Here is a 21,544-nt window from a genome sequence, read left to right as displayed (position 1 = left end):
CTGGTTGTTCTCCCTGCTCCTGTCACTTCCTCTCCTAGTTTAGTTTCCACACTGTGACTGGTTGTTCTCCCTGCTCCTGTCACTCCCGCTCCTAGTTTAGTTTCCACACTGTGACTGGTTGTTCTCCCTGCTCCTGTCATCTCCCCTCCTAGTTTAGTTTCTACACTGTGACTGGTTGTTCTCCCTGCTCCTGTCACTCCCCCTCCTAGTTTAGTTTCTACACTGTGACTGGTTGTTCTCCCTGCTCCTGTCACTCCCCCTCCTAGTTTAGTTTCCACACTGTGACTGGTTGTTCTCCCTGCTCCTGTCACTCCCGCTCCTAGTTTAGTTTCCACACTGTGACTGGTTGTTCTCCCTGCTCCTGTCACTCCCGCTCCTAGTTTAGTTTCCACACTGTGACTGGTTGTTCTCCCTGCTCCTGTCATCTCCCCTCCTAGTTTAGTTTCTACACTGTGACTGGTTGTTCTCCCTGCTCCTGTCACTCCCCCTCCTAGTTTAGTTTCTACACTGTGACTGGTTGTTCTCCCTGCTCCTGTCACTCCCCCTCCTAGTTTAGTTTCCACACTGTGACTGGTTGTTCTCCCTGCTCCTGTCACTTCCTCTCCTAGTTTAGTTTCCACACTGTGACTGGTTGTTCTCCCTGCTCCTGTCATCTCCCCTCCTAGTTTAGTTTCTACACTGTGACTGGTTGTTCTCCCTGCTCCTGTCACTCCCTCTCCTAGTTTAGTTTCTACACTGTGACTGGTTGTTCTCCCTGCTCCTGTCACTCCCCCTCCTAGTTTAGTTTCCACACTGTGACTGGTTGTTCTCCCTGCTCCTGTCATCTCCCCTCCTAGTTTAGTTTCTACACTGTGACTGGTTGTTCTCCCTGCTCCTGTCACTCCCTCTCCTAGTTTAGTTTCTACACTGTGACTGGTTGTTCTCCCTGCTCCTGTCACTCCCCCTCCTAGTTTAGTTTCCACACTGTGACTGGTTGTTCTCCCTGCTCCTGTCACTCTCCCTCCTAGTTTAGTTTCCACACTGTGACTGGTTGTTCTCCCTGCTCCTGTCACTCCCTCTCCTAGTTTAGTTTCTACACTGTGACTGGATGTTCTCCCTGCTCCTGTCACTCCCCCTCCTAGTTTAGTTTCCACACTGTGACTGGTTGTTTTCCCTGCTCCTGTCACTTCCTCTCCTAGTTTAGTTTCCACACCGTGACTGGTTGTTCTCCCTGCTCCTGTCACTTCCTCTCCTAGTTTAGTTTCCACACTGTGACTGGTTGTTCTCCCTGCTCCTGTCATCTCCCCTCCTAGTTTAGTTTCCACACTGTGACTGGTTGTTCTCCCTGCTCCTGTCACTCCCCCTCCTAGTTTAGTTTCCACACTGTGACTGGTTGTTCTCCCTGCTCCTGTCACTTCCTCTCCTAGTTTAGTTTCCACACTGTGACTGGTTGTTCTCCCTGCTCCTGTCACTCCCGCTCCTAGTTTAGTTTCCACACTGTGACTGGTTGTTCTCCCTGCTCCTGTCATCTCCCCTCCTAGTTTAGTTTCTACACTGTGACTGGTTGTTCTCCCTGCTCCTGTCACTCCCCCTCCTAGTTTAGTTTCTACACTGTGACTGGTTGTTCTCCCTGCTCCTGTCACTCCCCCTCCTAGTTTAGTTTCCACACTGTGACTGGTTGTTCTCCCTGCTCCTGTCACTCCCGCTCCTAGTTTAGTTTCCACACTGTGACTGGTTGTTCTCCCTGCTCCTGTCACTCCCGCTCCTAGTTTAGTTTCCACACTGTGACTGGTTGTTCTCCCTGCTCCTGTCATCTCCCCTCCTAGTTTAGTTTCTACACTGTGACTGGTTGTTCTCCCTGCTCCTGTCACTCCCCCTCCTAGTTTAGTTTCTACACTGTGACTGGTTGTTCTCCCTGCTCCTGTCACTCCCCCTCCTAGTTTAGTTTCCACACTGTGACTGGTTGTTCTCCCTGCTCCTGTCACTTCCTCTCCTAGTTTAGTTTCCACACTGTGACTGGTTGTTCTCCCTGCTCCTGTCATCTCCCCTCCTAGTTTAGTTTCTACACTGTGACTGGTTGTTCTCCCTGCTCCTGTCACTCCCTCTCCTAGTTTAGTTTCTACACTGTGACTGGTTGTTCTCCCTGCTCCTGTCACTCCCCCTCCTAGTTTAGTTTCCACACTGTGACTGGTTGTTCTCCCTGCTCCTGTCACTCTCCCTCCTAGTTTAGTTTCTACACTGTGACTGGTTGTTCTCCCTGCTCCTGTCATCTCCCCTCCTAGTTTAGTTTCCACACTGTGACTGGTTGTTCTCCCTGCTCCTGTCACTCCCCCTCCTAGTTTAGTTTCCATACTGTGACTGGTTGTTCTCCCTGCTCCTGTCACTCCCCCTCCTAGTTTAGTTTCCACACTGTGACTGGTTGTTCTCCCTGCTCCTGTCACTCCCCCTCCTAGTTTAGTTTCCACACTGTGACTGGTTGTTCTCCCTGCTCCTGTCACTCCCCCTCCTAGTTTAGTTTCCACACTGTGACTGGTTGTTCTCCCTGCTCCTGTCATCTCCCCTCCTAGTTTAGTTTCCACACTGTGACTGGTTGTTCTCCCTGCTCCTGTCATCTCCCCTCCTAGTTTAGTTTCCACACTGTGACTGGTTGTTCTCCCTGCTCCTGTCACTCCCCCTCCTAGTTTAGTTTCCACACTGTGACTGGTTGTTCTCCCTGCTCCTGTCATCTCCCCTCCTAGTTTAGTTTCTACACTGTGACTGGTTGTTCTCCCTGCTCCTGTCACTCCCCCTCCTAGTTTAGTTTCTACACTGTGACTGGTTGTTCTCCCTGCTCCTGTCACTCCCCCTCCTAGTTTAGTTTCCACACTGTGACTGGTTGTTCTCCCTGCTCCTGTCACTTCCTCTCCTAGTTTAGTTTCCACACTGTGACTGGTTGTTCTCCCTGCTCCTGTCATCTCCCCTCCTAGTTTAGTTTCTACACTGTGACTGGTTGTTCTCCCTGCTCCTGTCACTCCCTCTCCTAGTTTAGTTTCTACACTGTGACTGGTTGTTCTCCCTGCTCCTGTCACTCCCCCTCCTAGTTTAGTTTCCACACTGTGACTGGTTGTTCTCCCTGCTCCTGTCACTCTCCCTCCTAGTTTAGTTTCTACACTGTGACTGGTTGTTCTCCCTGCTCCTGTCATCTCCCCTCCTAGTTTAGTTTCCACACTGTGACTGGTTGTTCTCCCTGCTCCTGTCACTCCCCCTCCTAGTTTAGTTTCCATACTGTGACTGGTTGTTCTCCCTGCTCCTGTCACTCCCCCTCCTAGTTTAGTTTCCACACTGTGACTGGTTGTTCTCCCTGCTCCTGTCACTCCCCCTCCTAGTTTAGTTTCCACACTGTGACTGGTTGTTCTCCCTGCTCCTGTCACTCCCCCTCCTAGTTTAGTTTCCACACTGTGACTGGTTGTTCTCCCTGCTCCTGTCATCTCCCCTCCTAGTTTAGTTTCCACACTGTGACTGGTTGTTCTCCCTGCTCCTGTCACTCCCCCTCCTAGTTTAGTTTCCACACTGTGACTGGTTGTTCTCCCTGCTCCTGTCACTCCCTCTCCTAGTTTAGTTTCCACACTGTGACTGGTTGTTCTCCCTGCTCCTGTCATCTCCCCTCCTAGTTTAGTTTCTACACTGTGACTGGTTGTTCTCCCTGCTCCTGTCACTCCCTCTCCTAGTTTAGTTTCCACACTGTGACTGGTTGTTCTCCCTGCTCCTGTCACTCCCCCTCCTAGTTTAGTTTCCACACTGTGACTGGTTGTTCTCCCTGCTCCTGTCACTCTCCCTCCTAGTTTAGTTTCTACACTGTGACTGGTTGTTCTCCCTGCTCCTGTCACTCCCTCTCCTAGTTCAGTTTCCACACTGTGACTGGTTGTTCTCCCTGCTCCTGTCACTCCCCCTCCTAGTTTAGTTTCCACACTGTGACTGGTTGTTCTCCCTGCTCCTGTCACTCCCTCTCCTAGTTTAGTTTCCACACTGTGACTGGTTGTTCTCCCTGCTCCTGTCACTCCCCCTCCTAGTTTAGTTTCCACACTGTGACTGGTTGTTCTCCCTGCTCCTGTCACTCCCCCTCCTAGTTTAGTTTCTACACTGTGACTGGTTGTTCTCCCTGCTCCTGTCACTCCCCCTCCTAGTTTAGTTTCCACACTGTGACTGGTTGTTCTCCCTGCTCCTGTCATCTCCCCTCCTAGTTTAGTTTCTACACTGTGACTGGTTGTTCTCCCTGCTCCTGTCACTCCCTCTCCTAGTTTAGTTTCCACACTGTGACTGGTTGTTCTCCCTGCTCCTGTCACTCCCCCTCCTAGTTTAGTTTCCACACTGTGACTGGTTGTTCTCCCTGCTCCTGTCACTCCCCCTCCTAGTTTAGTTTCCACACTGTGACTGGTTGTTCTCCCTGCTCCTGTCATCTCCCCTCCTAGTTTAGTTTCCACACTGTGACTGGTTGTTCTCCCTGCTCCTGTCACTTCCTCTCCTAGTTTAGTTTCCACACTGTGACTGGTTGTTCTCCCTGCTCCTGTCACTCCCTCTCCTAGTTTAGTTTCCACACTGTGACTGGTTGTTCTCCCTGCTCCTGTCACTCCCTCTCCTAGTTTAGTTTCCACACTGTGACTGATTGTTCTCCCTGCTCCTGTCACTCCCCCTCCTAGTTTAGTTTCCACACTGTGACTGGTTGTTCTCCCTGTCCTGTCACTCCCCCTCCTAGTTTAAAGTTTCCACACTGTGACTGGACTGAACCCTTTGCAGTGTGTCAGGTCACGTCACTACCCTGCTCAGTGGCTATTTGCTGCCTAGTCCAAGGTCGTTCTCCATCTTATGGCCACCAGCCCTTCTTCAGAAATCCACGCTCAAGGGAGATCTCTCGGCTTTATCATCCCCTGGAGAGGTTTCATTTGAGAGTCTTCAAAATATTTCTGTTATGGTCCACAGTTGCATTAAGACTTTATTTCAAGCATACTTGGTCGTTAACTGTCATGAGGTCTCCCATTCCTTCACCCATCTTTTTTGCCTGCCATACCTGAGATAAGATAGAAATTAAAGGACTTTAATTTTTTTTTTCATTTATTTTTATTAGTTGGAGGCTAATTACTTTACAATATTGTAGTGGTTTTTGTCATACATTGACTTGAATTAGCCATGGATTTACATGTATTCCCCATCCCAATCCCCCCTCCCACCTCCCTCTCTACCCGCTCCTTCTGGGTCTTCCCAGTGCACCAGGCCCGAGCACTTGTCTCATGCATCCAACCTGGGCTGGTGATCTGTTTCACCCTAGATGATATACATGTTTCGATGCTGTTCTCTTGAAACATCCCACCCTTGCCTTCTCCCACAGAGTCCAAAAGTCTGTTCTGTACATCTGTGTCTCTTTTTGTGTTTTGCATATAGGGTTATCATTACCATCTTTCTAAATTCCATATATATGTGTTAGTATACTGTAATGGTCTTTATCTTTCTGGCTTACTTCACTCAGTATAATGGGCTCCAGTTTCATCCATCTCATTAGAACTGATTCAAATGAATTCTTTTTAACAGCTGAGTAATATTCCATGGTGTATATGTACCACAGCTTCCTTATCCATTCGTCTGCTGATGGGCATCTAGGTTGCTTCCATGTCCTGGCTATTATAAACAGTGCTGCGATGAAAATTGGGGTGCACATGTCTCTTTCAGATCTGGTTTCCTCAGTGTGTATGCCCAGAAGTGGGATTGCTGGGTCATATGGCAGTTCTATTTCCAGTTTTTTAAGAAATCTCCACACTGTTCTCCATAGCGGCTGTACTAGTTTGCAGAGACTTTAATATTGAAAAAGTTTTTTGTGCATCTGCTGTTTGTTTTGATATGTGGTATAATTATTGAATAATCCTAACCCCCACATTGATTTGTGAGGCCTCTTGTTTGTATAACCACGGTACATAAATTTAAAAAAATTAAAAAAAAAATTCTTTTTGGATTTTGGTTGTGCGTGGGGCTCTTTGTTGCTCTGCGTGGGCTTTCTCTAGTTGCGGTGAGCAGGGGCTGCTCTTCGTTGTGGCAGATGGGCTTTTCACTGTGGTGGGTTCTCTGGTGGGGCATGGGCTCCAGGCGCTCGGCTTCAGCGATTGCAGCACATGGGCTCAGCGGCTGTGCCTCGCAGACTCTAGCGCCCAGGCTCAGTACTTGCAGCTCCTGGGCTCAGAGCGAGGGTGTATGGGCTTAGTGGTTCCATGGCACCTGTGTCTTCTGGACCAGGTATCGAACCATGTCGTGTTGGCAGGCAGATTCTTATCCACTGTAACACCGGGGAGTCCACATTTTTCTGTAATTGAATCTAAATCTTTGATCTGTTAGATCTCAGTGCCAGCATACTCTTTAAATGTTATTGAAACTTTAGAGTGTATTTTAATATTTGGTGGGGATAGTAGCATCTCATGAGTTTGCTTTTCAAAATTGTCAGTGATGGTTTCGTTCTTAATAGTTCCATGATTTTAAAACAACTTGGTCAAGTTATGAAAAGAAAAATGTCCATTGGGCTTTTTTTTTGGAATGGTTTTAAACTGAGCTGACTAGCTTGTATAATTTAATACTTCATAATACTTTTTATTAGCTAAAATTTTTATTATGTAACAGATTAAATTATTTTTCCTTATAAATGCCAAAGATGTATTTTGTTTTACCTAAAAAGGTATGCAAAAAATGTAAATGTGTTAAATTTGTTTTGTTTCAGATCTGTTTCCTTCTTTTTGCCATTCTCTACATTGTCTCCTATTTCATCATCACAAGATACAAGAGAAAATCAGGTGAGCAGACACACTGTGATGAACGCTTTGCCTCTAATGCCATGTGGTCTAGACATGTTCCGTGGCCGCACAGTACGCATAAGCACGGTTAGTGTGTTCACTGTGCCTGGGATTGAAGCAAGCAGTTGCCTGATACCAAGAGCACTAAAAATAACCTCCAGGGAATCTGACTACTTGCAGGGTCAGTAGTCAGATCCAGGTCTACTTCTTAGCCCTGAGCCCTTGTTTATTCTCATTCTTATATTAAACTAAGAATAGTTCAGGGCTCTTCAGTGTGTGGGAAATTCCAGACTTTATGAGAATGTTTGGTTCCTCGGCTCTGAATTTGAACATACTCACCCCCATCACCTCCACCCCGTTCTTTCTCTCACTACCAGAATACTGTTGCTTTCTAGAGTGGTATAGAATTTAGAGTCTCCATAATACCCTGATGGTGCTAGTGGTAAAGAACCCGCCTGCCAATGCAGAGATGTAAAGAGATAAGATTCGATCCCTGGGTCAGGAAGATCCCCTGGAGGAGGGTATGGCACTCCAGTATTCTTGTCTGGAGAATACCTTCGGACAGAGGAGCCAAGGGGATTCTGGTGGGCTACAGTCCACAGGGTTGCAAAGAGTCCAATGTGACTGACGCGACTTAGCACGCATGCATAATACCATTTAATATTCAATTATGTATTATGTTATTCTTTTATTTTTTCATATGTATCCTTATCTCACCAGGGGGACCATTATATCTTTTTTTTAAATGAATTTTGTGCTGACTTATTCACAGATTTGTATGCCAGAGTTTTGTAAGTAACTAACCATTGTTTTTTTATAAAATAACTAAAGTAGTTACTTTACTGACTTCTGTTAAATTTGAGCTACTTCTTTGAAATCACAAGATTTTCACTTGTGATGCTAGGCTAATAGTAGGTGCCATGTGAATATTTAAGGATTTCGTATATTAAAGATTCCTTATGTTATCATTTTAAACTTTAAGAATTTTTAAAGAAATCAGGAAATAATGCTTGCTGTAGTGCACTGCTTGGCTTTGTGACTGCACTGAAATACTCTTTGGATTCCTTAATCTCTTAAAATTTTGAAGACCTGGGATCCAAGACAGTATCTTAGCTGCTTTAAAAGATACCTTGGCATCAAGCTTCATAGACTATGTGCATTGAACGAGAGAGAGATAGAGAATGAATGAACAGTGCATTGTTTTAGAGGAAATGAGGGGATGATGAGTGGGAAAACAGGAGATTTATTAGATGTTTTTTAGAGTAATCACAGAAGAGTAATGAAGACCCTGGACTGGTTGGTAGAGTATTGGCAATAGAACTGAAATGGACATGAAGCTATTAAAACACTCTTCAAGATTTTGTGGTTGATTAGATGTAGGTACAACAATATAAAAATTAATTGTGACAATGGTACTTTGTGGTCTCTCTGGTTGTAGAAGTATTTTGGGCAGCCAGTAATTAAGAATAGAGTTTGGACTAAGAGAATGGCCCAAATATGCCGCTGTCTCTGAAGCAGGTGGGCACTCAGAATTCCAGAGACCCACACAGAGAGCCTTTGAGGACAACCCCAGTGAGGTATTGAGGAGAAAGAAGGGCTGGGGTGTTGTGTAATATTTTTGTAATTGGATCATAGTTTCCTTAGCTGGTAAGATTATGTGGGAGGACTAAAAAGATGGCCAACTGCCATGAGAGAGGGAGAGGGTAGGGTGAGGAAGCACCAGAGCAAGGGCCATCTGCTTCTTGAAAAAGACACAAAGTGTGGTGTATTTCTGTCTGTAACTGGAACAAAATGATGCCGTGTCAAGGCAGTGGTGTACAGGGTGGTTTAGGGTAAAATCCTCATTCTTACCATTACTAACAATAGGCTCAGATTACAGAAAAATGTGTGAGTTCTGAGATTCTGAATTTTAATTTTATAGTAAGTATTTTTTGGCTATTATCAACCAGGGGCTTCCTTGGTGCCTTAGATGGTGAAGAATTTGCCTGCAATGCAGGAGACTTGGGTTTGATCCCTGGGTCAGGAGATCCCCTGGAGCAGGGAATGGCAACCCACTCCAGTGTTCTTGCTTGGAGAATCCCATGGACAGAAGAGCCTGGTGGGCCACCGTCCACAGGGTCACAAAGAATCAGACACAACTGAGCTACTAACACACATTATCAACCAGAAAATTTCATTCATTAGCAATTTCACTGACTTTGTATTAACAGTCAACCTGAATGTGGTTCCAAGGTTCTACTGAGTTTTGTTTCCCTGAGCACTAAACATTTGGAAGATTTTAATTTACATATGGGAGTTTTGTTAATCAGGATTTTTTGATCAGTCAAAAGACTCTTGTTCTTTAACCATGTTCTATCCTATCTGATTTAGTGAGATTTAGAGTTGGAAAATTGCTTCTTCAGGTTTATATTTTATGTTTTATTAAATTAACAAAGCATTTTGTTGGAAGATAAAAATATTAATGCCTTGAACATTTTTACAGATGAACAAGAAGATGAAGATGCCATAGTCAACAGGATTTCGTATGTATTTTAATGTTCAGTTCTCGTGTTTCTAATTCTAGAGTCATGAATTTTCAAAACTTAATTCTGCCCTTTGGGCAGTAATATGGAAAATATTCACCTAAAGTATTACAGCAACTTTAAAGTATTACAGCAGCTTTTTCAAGAAAGTACATGTAAGCAAACACATGGATAATTGTGGACTGATTATCTATTGAAATTTGCTTGCTTTAAGGAGCCAACAGAAGGTCTTGGTCATCTCTCACCCTCTCTCAGCCCACACCATGAAGTCCTGTTGGCTCTTGTCATCAGAGTGTGCTGCATTTCAGAAGGCGACGTTTCTAGAACTGCCTTCAGTTCTGAGGAACACTTTTCTGCCATTGTATAAGCAGTCACCATGTCTGCATTTTCTGGCTCGACTCAGGGCCCTACTTTGAGGACCCTTTGTTGGCATTTAGCTCTGCCACATCAGCCTTTTATGGATAGTTCTCATAGCCACTCAAGGGCAGCAGATGGTATGACCCTGTTTTGTATCTCTAAGGCCAGTCACAATACCTTCTAGAAGGTTTTTGACGTAAGGTCCACTGTTATATTTATGGTGACTATATATTCAGGATTTCTGGGTGACTTTTGATTTAAAAAACACTTGCGTGTCCTCATAGACTTACTCCTTGGTCACATACACCTCCCAGCTTTAGACTGGGAAGCCACGGTGGGCCTTTACAGCTGGGCTGCTAGCCAGTGTGCTGAGGGCCGAGAGGGAGAGGGGCTAGGAAGGCTTCATGGGGCAGAGGACACAGAGGGGCCCCGAGGGAGGGGGCTGACTGCCCAGACACCCGGAGCCTGAGAACCCGCTCCCTGTGAAGAGGTAGGTGAGCCTGACAGTGTGTGGGCCCTTTCGTGGCCAGGGGAGCTCGGGGGGGGGGGGGGGGGGGGTGGGCTGGGAGTCTCGTGCAGGACCCGGGAGCGGGGCCTGTGGGTGTCAAGGACGAGCAGTGTGGCGGTCACAGTTGGAGGGCAGAGATGCAGGTCACGGGAGGTCACCTGGGGTAGGTGCCCGAGTTGGCAGTGCACCTGGGATGATGTGTCCCCGCTTCCCCAGGAAACAGGCTGCCTGTCCAGCAGAGCCACTTCGTAAGCCTTCTCCTGTGTCTGAGTTGAACTGTATTTTTGACAAGTATCATGTGGTCTACAATAAGAAATTTATCAGTGATTTGCTAAACAGGGGAGGTTATCTTTGGCTTTTAAGTAGGAAAACACTTCTCTTGGTTACCACAAGATGGCACTGGCCTCAAAGTTACTCTATTAGATGTGTTTTGAGCATTTACTGATTTTTTTTCTTATATTTTCTTACATGTATTTTCACATTCTTTCTACATTAAATTTAATGGAAGGGATATTAAAATTTCATCTCTAATTTTAGTGAGGGAGGTTCCATTTTCCTTTGCCATTTTAGTCTTCAAAAAACTTTAAAAATTAGATATAAAATTTTAAGCATTTTGGACGTGTATAACTGAGAAAGTGAAAGCCCCTTATGGGCCCTCTCCTAGGAGTTGTTATATATTATGCTAGATTTTTTTAATGTACCTCTTTTCCTGTGTGAAAATATACATGTTGGGGGAGGGGGATGGGAGAGAACATGGTTTATATTTATTGTCTGTGCTTTTTCTTTTTAACTTAATTTTAGACATTTTCCATATTATACATTTTGAGCTATCTTATTTTTAAAAAATGACAAAATCATCTTTTAAATATTGTTTAATAGTTTCCTACAATTTATTATAAGTTTATTTAATCTTTACCTATTTTAAGAGATAGTAGACCAATGGCTTTGTAAGTTTTTTTTCCAGAAATAACCCTTAAGTCGTTTTTCATACTGTTTTCACAAGTATTTTTTTCACCTGAAACAGTTGTTGCATTGCTCTTAGCATATATTGCCAGCATTGTTAATTAAATGCAATTGTGAAATAAATACTTAAATTTAAAAGAAGAATGAGACTACAATTTATTCTTCACAAAATGTGTGAAGTACTCTGTCTCCAGTCTCTGTCTGCTTTAGGCCGATTTGGTAGACTTAATGGTCTTTTCACAGAGTAAGTTTTAGAGTTGGTCTAGTTTAACTTCTGGGACCATATGTATATCATTTGTCTTCCAACTGCATATACTCAATGAAATGCACATTAATTCTTTTTGGATTTAAAAACTTGAAGAGTTTGGTTCTGTTCTTTTTGAATGACTTCTGTAGTCTTTGCTTTTTCCAGTCACTGGTGACATTGACTCTCCTCTTCCAGGTTGTTTCTGAGCACGTTCACTTTGGCAGTGTCGGCTGGAGCAGTCTTGCTTCTACCTTTCTCGATAATCAGCAATGAAATCCTGCTTTCTTTTCCTCAAAACTACTATATTCAGTGGCTGAATGGCTCCCTGATTCATGGTTAGTATATATGTCTTAATATAATCACAATTAGTGTTTTCATTTTATACTGTACTATATTTAAATTTTTTCCTTTTCTTATTTTCCATATAAATATGGGTCTTCCTTCAGTTAACTATTTGAGTCCTTCATAAAATCAGAAAGTCAGATTTTACTTACTGGTCTGATTCTTAGTTGTGAAAAGCTTTTCTACAAGAAGCAGTGTTTATACTGTGATTTTGATAGATACATTTTCATTTAATTATTTAGCAAGAGAATTTTGATTTATCTGGATATGTCAGAACTCAACCTCCATTTCAGACCTTAAAAAACAGAAGCTTACCATAGTTTCTATTTTATTTATTTGCTGTTAATTTCTTTAGTTATTTTAGAATGTGTGATAGAAGGGGGAAAAACTGTTCTGTCAAGGACAGACTTTAAAATTTGTTGTTGTAGTTGTTCAGTTGGCAAGTCTTGTCTAACTCTTTGCGACCCCATGGCCTGCAGCACATCAGTCTCCTCTGTCTTCCACTATCTCCTGGAGCTTGCTCAGACTCATGTCAGTTGAGTCGATGATGCCATCCAACCATTTCATCCTTTGTCGCCCCCTTCTCCTGCCTTCAATCTTTCCCAGCATCAGGTCTTTTCCAGTGAGTCAGCTCTTCTCATCAGGTGACTGAAGTATTGGAGTTTCAGCTTTAGCATCAGTCCTCTCAATTAATATTCAGGGTTGATTTCCTTTAGCATTAACTGGTTTGCCCTCCTTGCTGTCCAAGCGACTCTCAAGAGTCTTCTCCAGCACCGCAATTCAGAAGCATCAATTTTTTGGCACTCAGCCTTCTTTATGGTCCAACTCTTAACATCCATACATGACTACTGGAAAAACCATAGCTTTGACTATGTGGACCTTTGTCAGCAAAGTGATGTCTCTGCTCTTTAATACGCTGTCTAGGTTGGTCGTGGCTTTCCTGCCAAGGAGCTGCAGTCATTGTCCACCGTGATTCTGGAGCCCAAGAAAATAAAATCTGTCACTGTTTCCACTCTTCCCCCTTCTGTTTGCTACAAAGTGATGGGACCAGATGCCATGATCTTTGTTTTCTGAATGTTGAATTTTAAGCCAGCTTTTTCACTCTCCTCTTTTACCTTCATCAGAAGGCTCTTTGTTCCTCTTGGCTTTCTTCCATAAGAGTGGTATCATCTGCATATCTGAGGTTATTGTTATTTTTCCTGGCAATCTTGATTTCAGCTTGTGCTTCATCCAGACCAGCATTTTGCATGATGTACTCTGCATATAAGTAAAATAAGCACGGTGACAACATATAGCCTTGATGTACTCCTTTCCCAATTTTGAACCAGTCCGTTGTTTCATATCTGACTCTAACTGTTGCCTCTTAACCTGCATATAGGTTTCTCAGGAGGTAAGTAAGGTGGTCTGGTACTCCCATCTCTTTTAGGATTTTCCCATTTTGTTGTGATCCACACAGTCAAAAGCTTTAGCATAGTCAATGAAGCAGAAGTAGATGTTTTCCTGGAATTTCCTTGCTTTCTCTATGATCCAGTGAATGTTGGTAATTACATCTCTGGTTCCTCTGCCTTTTCAAAATCCAGCTTATATATCAGAAAGTTCTCTTGTCATGTACTGTTAAAGCCTAGCTTGAAGGATTTTGAACATTACCTTGCTAGCATGTGAAATGAACACAGTTGTATGGTAGCTCTCAGCATTTTTTGGCATTGCCCTTCTTTGGGATTGGAGTGAAAACTGATTTAAAATTTAATGTGGTTAAAACAATAGTGACTTATTTTGGCAATGTGGTATAGTACTTTGAAGCAAAATAGATCTAAATTTCAATCTTGGCTCTGTGATTTTCTGGAAATGTTTAATGAGGTAGAACATTTTAATTTGTAAAATATATACAAAGATCTAATACATATATCTTTTTTATGTGTTTCATTGTCTTTTGCCCACTTTTTTCCATATTGAATTATGTTATCTCTTTATGTGTGAAACACATCAGCTACTTATCAGATTTTTGTAAGTATGTTTTTTTGGTTATTTTACTTTTTAATTTTGTGGTTTTGGTTGCAGGCTTTTTGCTTTTTATGTGTCCAGTCTTTTTCTTCCTTTGGTTTCTGTAATTTGTTTTTGTATTTAGAAGATGATCTCCCTTCATGAGATGTGACAAATACTCCTTTTTTTCTTATTGTTTAAAAAATGGTTTTGTTTGCATGTAACTGTTTAATCCATTTGGAGTTTATACAGATAACTACCTTTTTTCTTACCCCTTTGTGTTTGTGTTTAAAGAAATACATATTTGCTGTAGAAAATTTGGAAAGCAAAATTTGTAGTGAAGAAAATTAGTATTACAATCTCACAATCCAGAGAATTACTGTGAATACTGTTACCTAAACCCTTGGATATTGTATGTGTGCATGTGAACACATAACTGAATAAATAATGAAATGGAACCCTAATGGAATTCAATAGATGAGAAATTTCCACTTTTAAATTTACATTTCTTTAATTACTAGTGGGGGTAGGCGTTTACAAAGCACATTTATTGGTCATTTGTATTTGTTCTTCAGTAAATTGCCCCCCTGTATTTCTTGTGTCCATTTTTGCAAGTTTTTAAGTATTAACTGTCAGGTTAATTGCAAATGTTTCCTTCCCAGTTGTCCGTTAATACTGCATATCCTGTTTGTTGACAAGAAGAATTTTGACACCTTAGTCTGTCGGGTATTTTACCCTGGGCTTGTGCTTTGTGTCACCCTTGGAACTGGAAACAAATGGAGTCACTGATGCCTGAAGACCAGATGAAGTCAGTAAGGTTAGGACTAGTTGTCAAGTGAATAAAGAGAAATTACTCCATTTTTGTTGCTTAGCAATTGAACTCAGGCAAATTAAGGTCTTTACTGAAACTGATACAAAAAAGTAAACCATCTACTGGAAAGTCACTATGAAAGGTAGGAAACAACCTGGAAAGTAAGGTGAGTTGTATTTATCAATGGCAGGTTCAAAAATGTATCTATCAGTGATTTTTCTGGTGAATTACTTTCAGAAAACAGTTTGTTACTAACCAGTAGTTAGATAATATGTGATTTGCAAATGTTTTTGGCACATATTGTCTGAAATGCTTGCTGAAGACTCTTCCCTTTGGCCCTTGCTTTCCATAAGGCTGTCGGCTCTGTGGTGTATGCATTTTGAGCATTGGGCTCCAGGTGTTTTCCCAGAAGTGCAGGTCTCAGTCCAGGCTAACCAGAATTATGAGGGAACTGGCTTTTGTTTCCAGTTTTACCAAACAGAAAATGCACGATATACTTAATGACCTTTAGATAATCTAATCATAGCCATTTATTTATTCTTTTTATGGACTGAAAGTAAGAACTGTCAGTACACTATGTGCTATGTATTTATGCTGGAGTCTTAACGTTGGAAGTAAATGTATTTGTTTGTATTGGTTGCCTTTCTGGTTATAATGTAAGAGGTGTAAGCTCAGGCATTGTATTTTGTTTATGAATTAGGGCTTAGAAAAGTGCTTTCCACATAGTGGCAGCCCAGTAAACGTGTGTTGAATGAGTGGGTAAGCTGTAAACAGTAGCTTTAAGCACCAGTGACCACGTTGGCTGAAAGTTGGGGAGCCAGAGGAGGAGCCCCTAAGTTACGATGTTGCTTCTAGATACGTTCTCATGGTAGGTCTTAGGAAGTCCTAGCCGCCAGTGCTGGACGTTGTTCTCGAGGGTTTCATGAGCCTCACTCTGTTTGTGCTTCTGGTTTTTTGGTAGAGCTGCTTGTAGTGAATTTCATAAAGCTTCATATTTATCTTTCTCTTCTGAATTCATAGTTGTGTCTAATCTTGTGGATGGCATCCAAGGAGTATTTGTTTCTTTAGATTGTCTTGGGGTTGAAGATTCGTCAACCTTAGATATGCTTGCTTCTTTGTTTTTTTAAAATTACAAGCACTAATGGGGCCAGACGGTCACAGCGGAGCATCCAGGGTGTAGTTCAGTGTGAGGCTGAAGGCAGTGGTGACAGGAGCCGGGCCGGCTGTGGAGTGTGTATGTCTGCATTGCTGTGGCCGCACGTAACCTCCGTCCCGGGCACCGTGGCCACTCTTTCATGCACTCCCTGGGTGATGGCAGGTGGCTCGGGGAGGAGGCTGGCGGGGCCTGTGAGACTAGGACAAGGTCATCTGTCCACTTTACTATGAGACTCCTCTGCTGAGGTCTCCTTTTGATGGGATGCAAATCATTTCACATTTTTTTCCCATTCAGGGTGGGCTGTCTGCACACCTCTTCTCCAAATCTCCTTGTTACTGGTTTTCCAGTCATGCTCCTTCCAAGTCCCTGACCTTCCAGCTGAGCCACAGGCCAGTATGAATGTATAATCATGTGTCTGGCCGTTCCTGAGCAAAGTGAGTGGTCAGGTGCACTGCCCAAAGTCCTGTCCATTGGGAGGATTCTCCATCACTGCTGGCCTTTGTAGATGTCCCAGGGAGGGCTGTCCCCCTGGGGGCAGTGTCTGCATGTTTGGCAGACCCATCTGTGAGCCAGGCTCTGTCTTCTCTTCCTCTGCCAGCTGATCAGAAGGAATGCCCACCAGGCCACAGGTACAGTCCAGCTAGGGGAGAGACGTGGGGACCGTGGGCATCTGGGCCACTTTCATGTGACTTTCTCATGCCTTCAGGGCCTGCTCAGGCACGATCACCAGTGCATCTGATGTTGGGGTGTTGCTGCGCACATCCACCTTATGGCTTGGCACGCCCGCCAGTTCATGCTGGCCCACTCAGGGTGCATGGTGACTTGGTGACCCACAGCTAAGTGTTCAGTCTCTACTAAGCCTGACAGCAAGCCAGTAACTTTCTCAGAGGGAAGGTAGTAGTTACCTGCATGGGGATGGCAGGACTTTGTTCCAAAATCCCAAGGGCCTTTGCTGTGATTCCCCTCCAGGGTCTGTCATGGGCTCTGAACAGCATCCTCTCTGCTGCTGACATTTCCAGCACCATTAGATCTGCTGGGTCATAAGGCCAAGGGCAAAGCAGCCTGCAGAGCTGCCTGGACCTGCTGCAGAGCCTTCTCTTGTTTTGAACCCTGCTCAAAACCAGCAGCTTTCTGCATCACTTAGCAGTGGGCCAGAGCAATGCACCCATGCAAGGAGTATGTTCCTTTCCAAATCCCAGGAAGGCCCCGAGCAGTGCGCCTCTCCTTGGTGTAGGAGAGGCCAGGTGCCACAGCCTAGAAGGGCTGGGACCCAGACCGCTGGGCCCTGGAGTGTCTTCCGACAAGTCTAGAGTCGTTGCTGCTGCTTGCTCACTAGGTCTGACTAGCGTACTGTCATCTGTGCAGTGGAGCAGTGTGCAGTCCCCTGGAGGGGAATGGTGATGGAGACCCCCCAAACTCAGTTGTGACATAGGGCCAGGAGGAGCTGGGCCCCGAAGTCAGGACAGTGAAGATGAGTTGTTTGCCTTGCCAGCTGAAAGCAGACTGCTTCTGGTGGGCCTCATGGGTGGGCTTTCCCAGGTGGCCCCAGTGGTGAAGAACCCGCCTGCCAATGCAGACCTTATGGCCAGGGATGGAGAAAAAAGCTTTTGTCTCATCGGTAGGCATACCAGATACCAGGACATATATTCATTTGCCCTCATAGTGAAGCCATGTCTGCTGCAGCAGCTTCACTGTAGCACCCCCTGGTTGAGAGTGGCTCACTGGTTAAGCTGCTGAGAACCCACAGTCATGCTCCAAGGTCCCTCTTGGGGATGTGAGAGTCAGCCCCTTCTCATCTTTCAAGTCCTCGATGGCTGTGCCAATCCCCGCCTTACCTTTAGGAACATGAGATTTCTGGTGGGTTATGGTTTCCAGGTTAGAGGTGGTTCAAGTGGCTTCTGCTTTGACTTTCTCACTGTGATAGCTCTTATTCTGCAGGTTGGGGAACTCTGTGGGGATTCTGCCTGCATTTGAGCATGTCTGTTCCAGCTAGGCATTCCAGACCTGGAGAAAGAACTGCAGCACAGGTTCAGGGACCCACTGTGAGACGTGTGCAGCCTGAGCTAAACTCCCTTGACTCCCTGACCTCCACAAGCCCCTGCTCTGACCGGGGTGATGTTTTGGGTCCCCTGGAGGTAGTGTCATTTCAGAGTCAAGAGTTAGTAGTCCCCGAATGTCTGATGATTTCTCTTACCCCAGGGCAGTGATGGTATCCGTATTCATGTGTTTATCATTTGCCATCTTGTGACATTTACGGGATTTTCTTGAATTATTTTTTGTCTTTTTCGTTAAATGTTTTATAAATTTATGCTAAATTCTTTGAGGCCTGGGAACATGTCTTAAATTCTCTTAATCTCCCATGAGGCACCTGTCCCAGTTCTTGCACAGGGACAAGTAAAGATTCATTGATTGGATGAGTAATAGTTATTAATTATATTATTAGGAATACTTTGCTAGAGTGGACTTAGTTTGAAAACAAATTTAACGGCTTATTCTGGAAAATTATCAGTATGGAACGATTGTGCCTTTAATGTATAAATCACATGAGGATTAGAGGCTAAAATATGTGCTGATGGTGCTTTGATATCTATAAATGTATTCAGTTTAGTTTGAAGACAGTGTTTGGATCTTGGACATGTGTTTGAAATGTTTCATGTTAACTGTATTACCTTGGAATTACAGGATTCTGGGCCAGAATTTAGTGACATTAATAAATAGAATATTCAACTTAGTTCTAAATCACTATCTTGCAGTAAGATGTAGCTCTCTCTACGATGAGAAAATTATTAAAACATTTTCTTCAAAAACATAGAAATGATATTGGAGCTGGAGTGGGTCAGGTTGATAGTCTTCTGCTCATTGATGGTTTTAGCTGGGGCCATTTGTCACTGTCAGCTGGATGCTAAGAGAGATGGGGTTCATTGTTCCCTTGGTGTGGGCCATGACATGCCAGTGATTATAGTTTGTTATAGGATGGTACAAAAGGGACTGAGAGGACAAATGAAAATCATAGCTAAAGTTTGTATTATTTTTAATTCTAATTTATTATTACAGTTATAATAGGGAAAGAATTAAAATAGAAGACAGTGTCTGTTGTGTTCACTTTCTGTATCTTTACTATTAAAAAGTAAGTAGAGAAGTACGGAGTTCTCCAGATGGACCACCATGCAGCTGCTTAGTGACTTTCCCTTCTTGAGTGGTGAGACTGCTTTGGGACTGGGTGAAGGCAGTGGTCACACAGTGTTGTATGCACACTAAATGCCACTGAATGATCCACTTCAAAATGACACTTTCATGTATGTGAGTTTGAAATGAACATAAAAATGAAACTGTCATATACCTTTGGATATAATCAAGTTATAACCTTAAATAAGGAAATAGTTCTTCAGTTTTTGAGGTATTTTCTCTCAGCTAAGCTATCTATACTCACTTATGACCAGACAGAGATACACATGTATAATATGATTGACCATTTTAAGATTCAGCCTGTTAAAAGATAACCACAGTGAATCTGGCTTGACTTTGCAAGGTATATGTGCCTTATTTTGATTTGTCAGCAAGAAGAGCCAGTATGATACTTTGGGCATGATGCAAGAACAGCCCCAAATCCATCTTTGTTTTATACATTTTCAAGACCCACAGAAGGTCAAAAAATTCAAACTTTTAGATTATAAGCAATTAAACTTAAAAAGGGAAAATAGGTATCATGTTTACTTATGTGTAAACATTAAATCAAGTCAGTTCTTACTAAATTTTAAGGTATCATTTTTTAGTTAAATAAATGTTACTAACAATTTCTAGTTAATTGGTCTCAATAATTCAGTCATTTATTATAATGTACATTATTCTAGTTGTATAGTTACTTGATATTTATTATTTATAATGGTGAAAATAAAAAACAATCTAAGTAGGAAATTTGCTTAAATTTTGGTAGATCCAAACAGCGGAGTGCTTTTTTACCATTATAGATGATGATATAGATGAATATTTGTTTATATAGAAAGATGTTGAAAAAAAAGTTTTTCTTTGAGTGGTAGGATTATATAATATAGAAAATTTACATTTTATGAAAAATTTTGTTTTGGTGTTTGCATTTATAATATTTCTACAGTAGATTTGTATTGCTTTTTTTATTTTAAAAACAAAGTTAAAATGTTTCACAGCTTGTTGCTATAATTGTTCTTTTTGTTTTATTTTCCTTCCAAGTACAGAAGCAAAAGCTATACTTGTGAGGTTCTCACAACACTCACTATTCAAGAGCAAACTTGTAGTCTTTCCTTTAAAGCTTATGCTTTCTTAGAATTTTTTTTATTATATGTCACTTCTTGGCAGTTGGATTAGATCTTCAATTCCAGGGAAATATGGTTTTAACTTAGTTTTACCGCTTTGGAAATTATTGAATATGGCTGAACTTGGATTAATTTTCTAATTTAAATGAATGAAGTTTTTTGTCGTGTGATTAAAAAGTGATAGATTTTTTTTGCTTCATAGTGTTATATTTTGTATTGAAATATTTTGTGACTCCAGCAGATGGAGCTAGAAGGTAATGTTTCCATTGGTGATCTGGCAGTTCAGTTTGGTTGGGTTGAGTTTTGAACTAAGTATTCTGGAATTGTTATACATAGCTTTTGTTTGTTTAGATACCTCTTTTGAGGATAGACATTGAATATCTTTCGAAACAGTTGTCATTGCAACTGATTTAGATAAACTGCAAGTTTTCTGAATTTTTAGGGTTCTACTGTGTTGGAGCATATGATTTTAGTTTTCTGAAGTAGAGAAATTTAGCTCACATTTTTTCTTTTACAAATTGATAAATAATAATATATAATACAGTAAAGGTGGTGGTAGTAGTATGCTATGTGCTTTAGCCCTAATTTTTAATTTAAGAATGTTTTATCAAAATTATACCACATTCTTAAGAAATATTTATGTGTGTATGTCTGATATATGTTTGCAGAATGCTGAAAACTTGTTAAGTTTTACAGTTTTCAAAAATAAAATGACAACTTAGGAGTGTATAGTAGCTTTATTATTTTTCTAATTAAATGTTCTCATAGTAACTTTAACTTTCTTATATGTTGCAAATTTGATAATTAAATTAGCATGAGCAAAGTCTGAAGCTTTCACACTTATTCTGGTTAATAAATTTAATTTGTTGCATTTAATTATTTAGGTTTTTTAAAAAGCTGGTTATTTACATAGGTGATTATGCTGTTACCTAGTATATTACCATCAACTCTCAAATTCTTTGTGTCAAGTGAATTTTTCTTACAAAAATAAATGTGGTGGAGGTTATATCTCTTTTTGCAGTTGTGGTTGGTAGAACCATCAGCAGTAATGTTGACTTTCCTGGAAAGAGGGAAGTGGGGGAAAATTTAAAAAATTATATGTGTTATTAATATATAAAGTTCAGTACATAAAAGAAGACCCCAATTTCATTACAAACTTAAATGAATTGTTATTCAGAATCTTTGTGATCATCCTGACTGTTTTCTTCACTTATTGATAAAGATTTCTTTATTTAGATTTTCATGACTATCTTCATTTTAAGTGTGTTGGTTAGTTAGACTAGATATTTTTCCTTATTTGTGATCTTTTGCCTAAGGCAGACTTTCGTTTCTCAACTTTTGATTTCTGGAGAAGAATTTGAATTTGTTTTTTTTCACTACATGTAAGGGACACATAATGATCAGAAGGACAAATTCTAGAAGTATATATACTTTTTATATTTAGAAATCAATAATAATGATGTCTGCTTTATAACATGGATGATAATTGTTTCAAATTACAAAGCCTAAATAAAAATTTCCCCCTGATTTTATAAAAGTGTAGTGAAGCATTCAAGGTTTATACTCAGGGTTGAAACTATTTGA

General features: G+C 41.9%; 1 protein-coding gene across 11 annotated transcripts in view; it reads left to right on the top strand.

The window, feature by feature from the left end:
* Positions 1-21,544, top strand: part of LMBR1 (limb development membrane protein 1) — a 138,321-nt gene that overhangs the window by 21,560 nt on the left and 95,217 nt on the right. For 3 of the 11 annotated variants that reach the window (XM_061166217.1, XM_061166215.1, XM_061166214.1), the window contains exons 2-4: positions 6,713-6,785; positions 9,268-9,307; positions 11,578-11,717. In XM_061166217.1, coding sequence (XP_061022200.1) covers positions 6,713-6,785; positions 9,268-9,307; positions 11,578-11,717 — 253 coding nt within the window. Of the gene's footprint in view, positions 1-6,711; positions 6,786-9,267; positions 9,308-11,577; positions 11,718-14,366; positions 14,522-21,544 lie in introns of those variants that run through there. The other 8 variants (XM_061166216.1, XM_061166226.1, XM_061166224.1 and 5 more) reach the window with 8 other exon arrangements.

This window comes from Dama dama, chromosome 18 (genome assembly GCF_033118175.1).
Source record: "Dama dama isolate Ldn47 chromosome 18, ASM3311817v1, whole genome shotgun sequence".
In the NCBI taxonomy this organism is placed as follows: domain Eukaryota; kingdom Metazoa; phylum Chordata; class Mammalia; order Artiodactyla; family Cervidae; genus Dama; species Dama dama.
The sequence above is the reverse complement of the archived record's forward strand: the minus strand, read 5'-3'. Positions and strand labels throughout refer to the sequence as shown.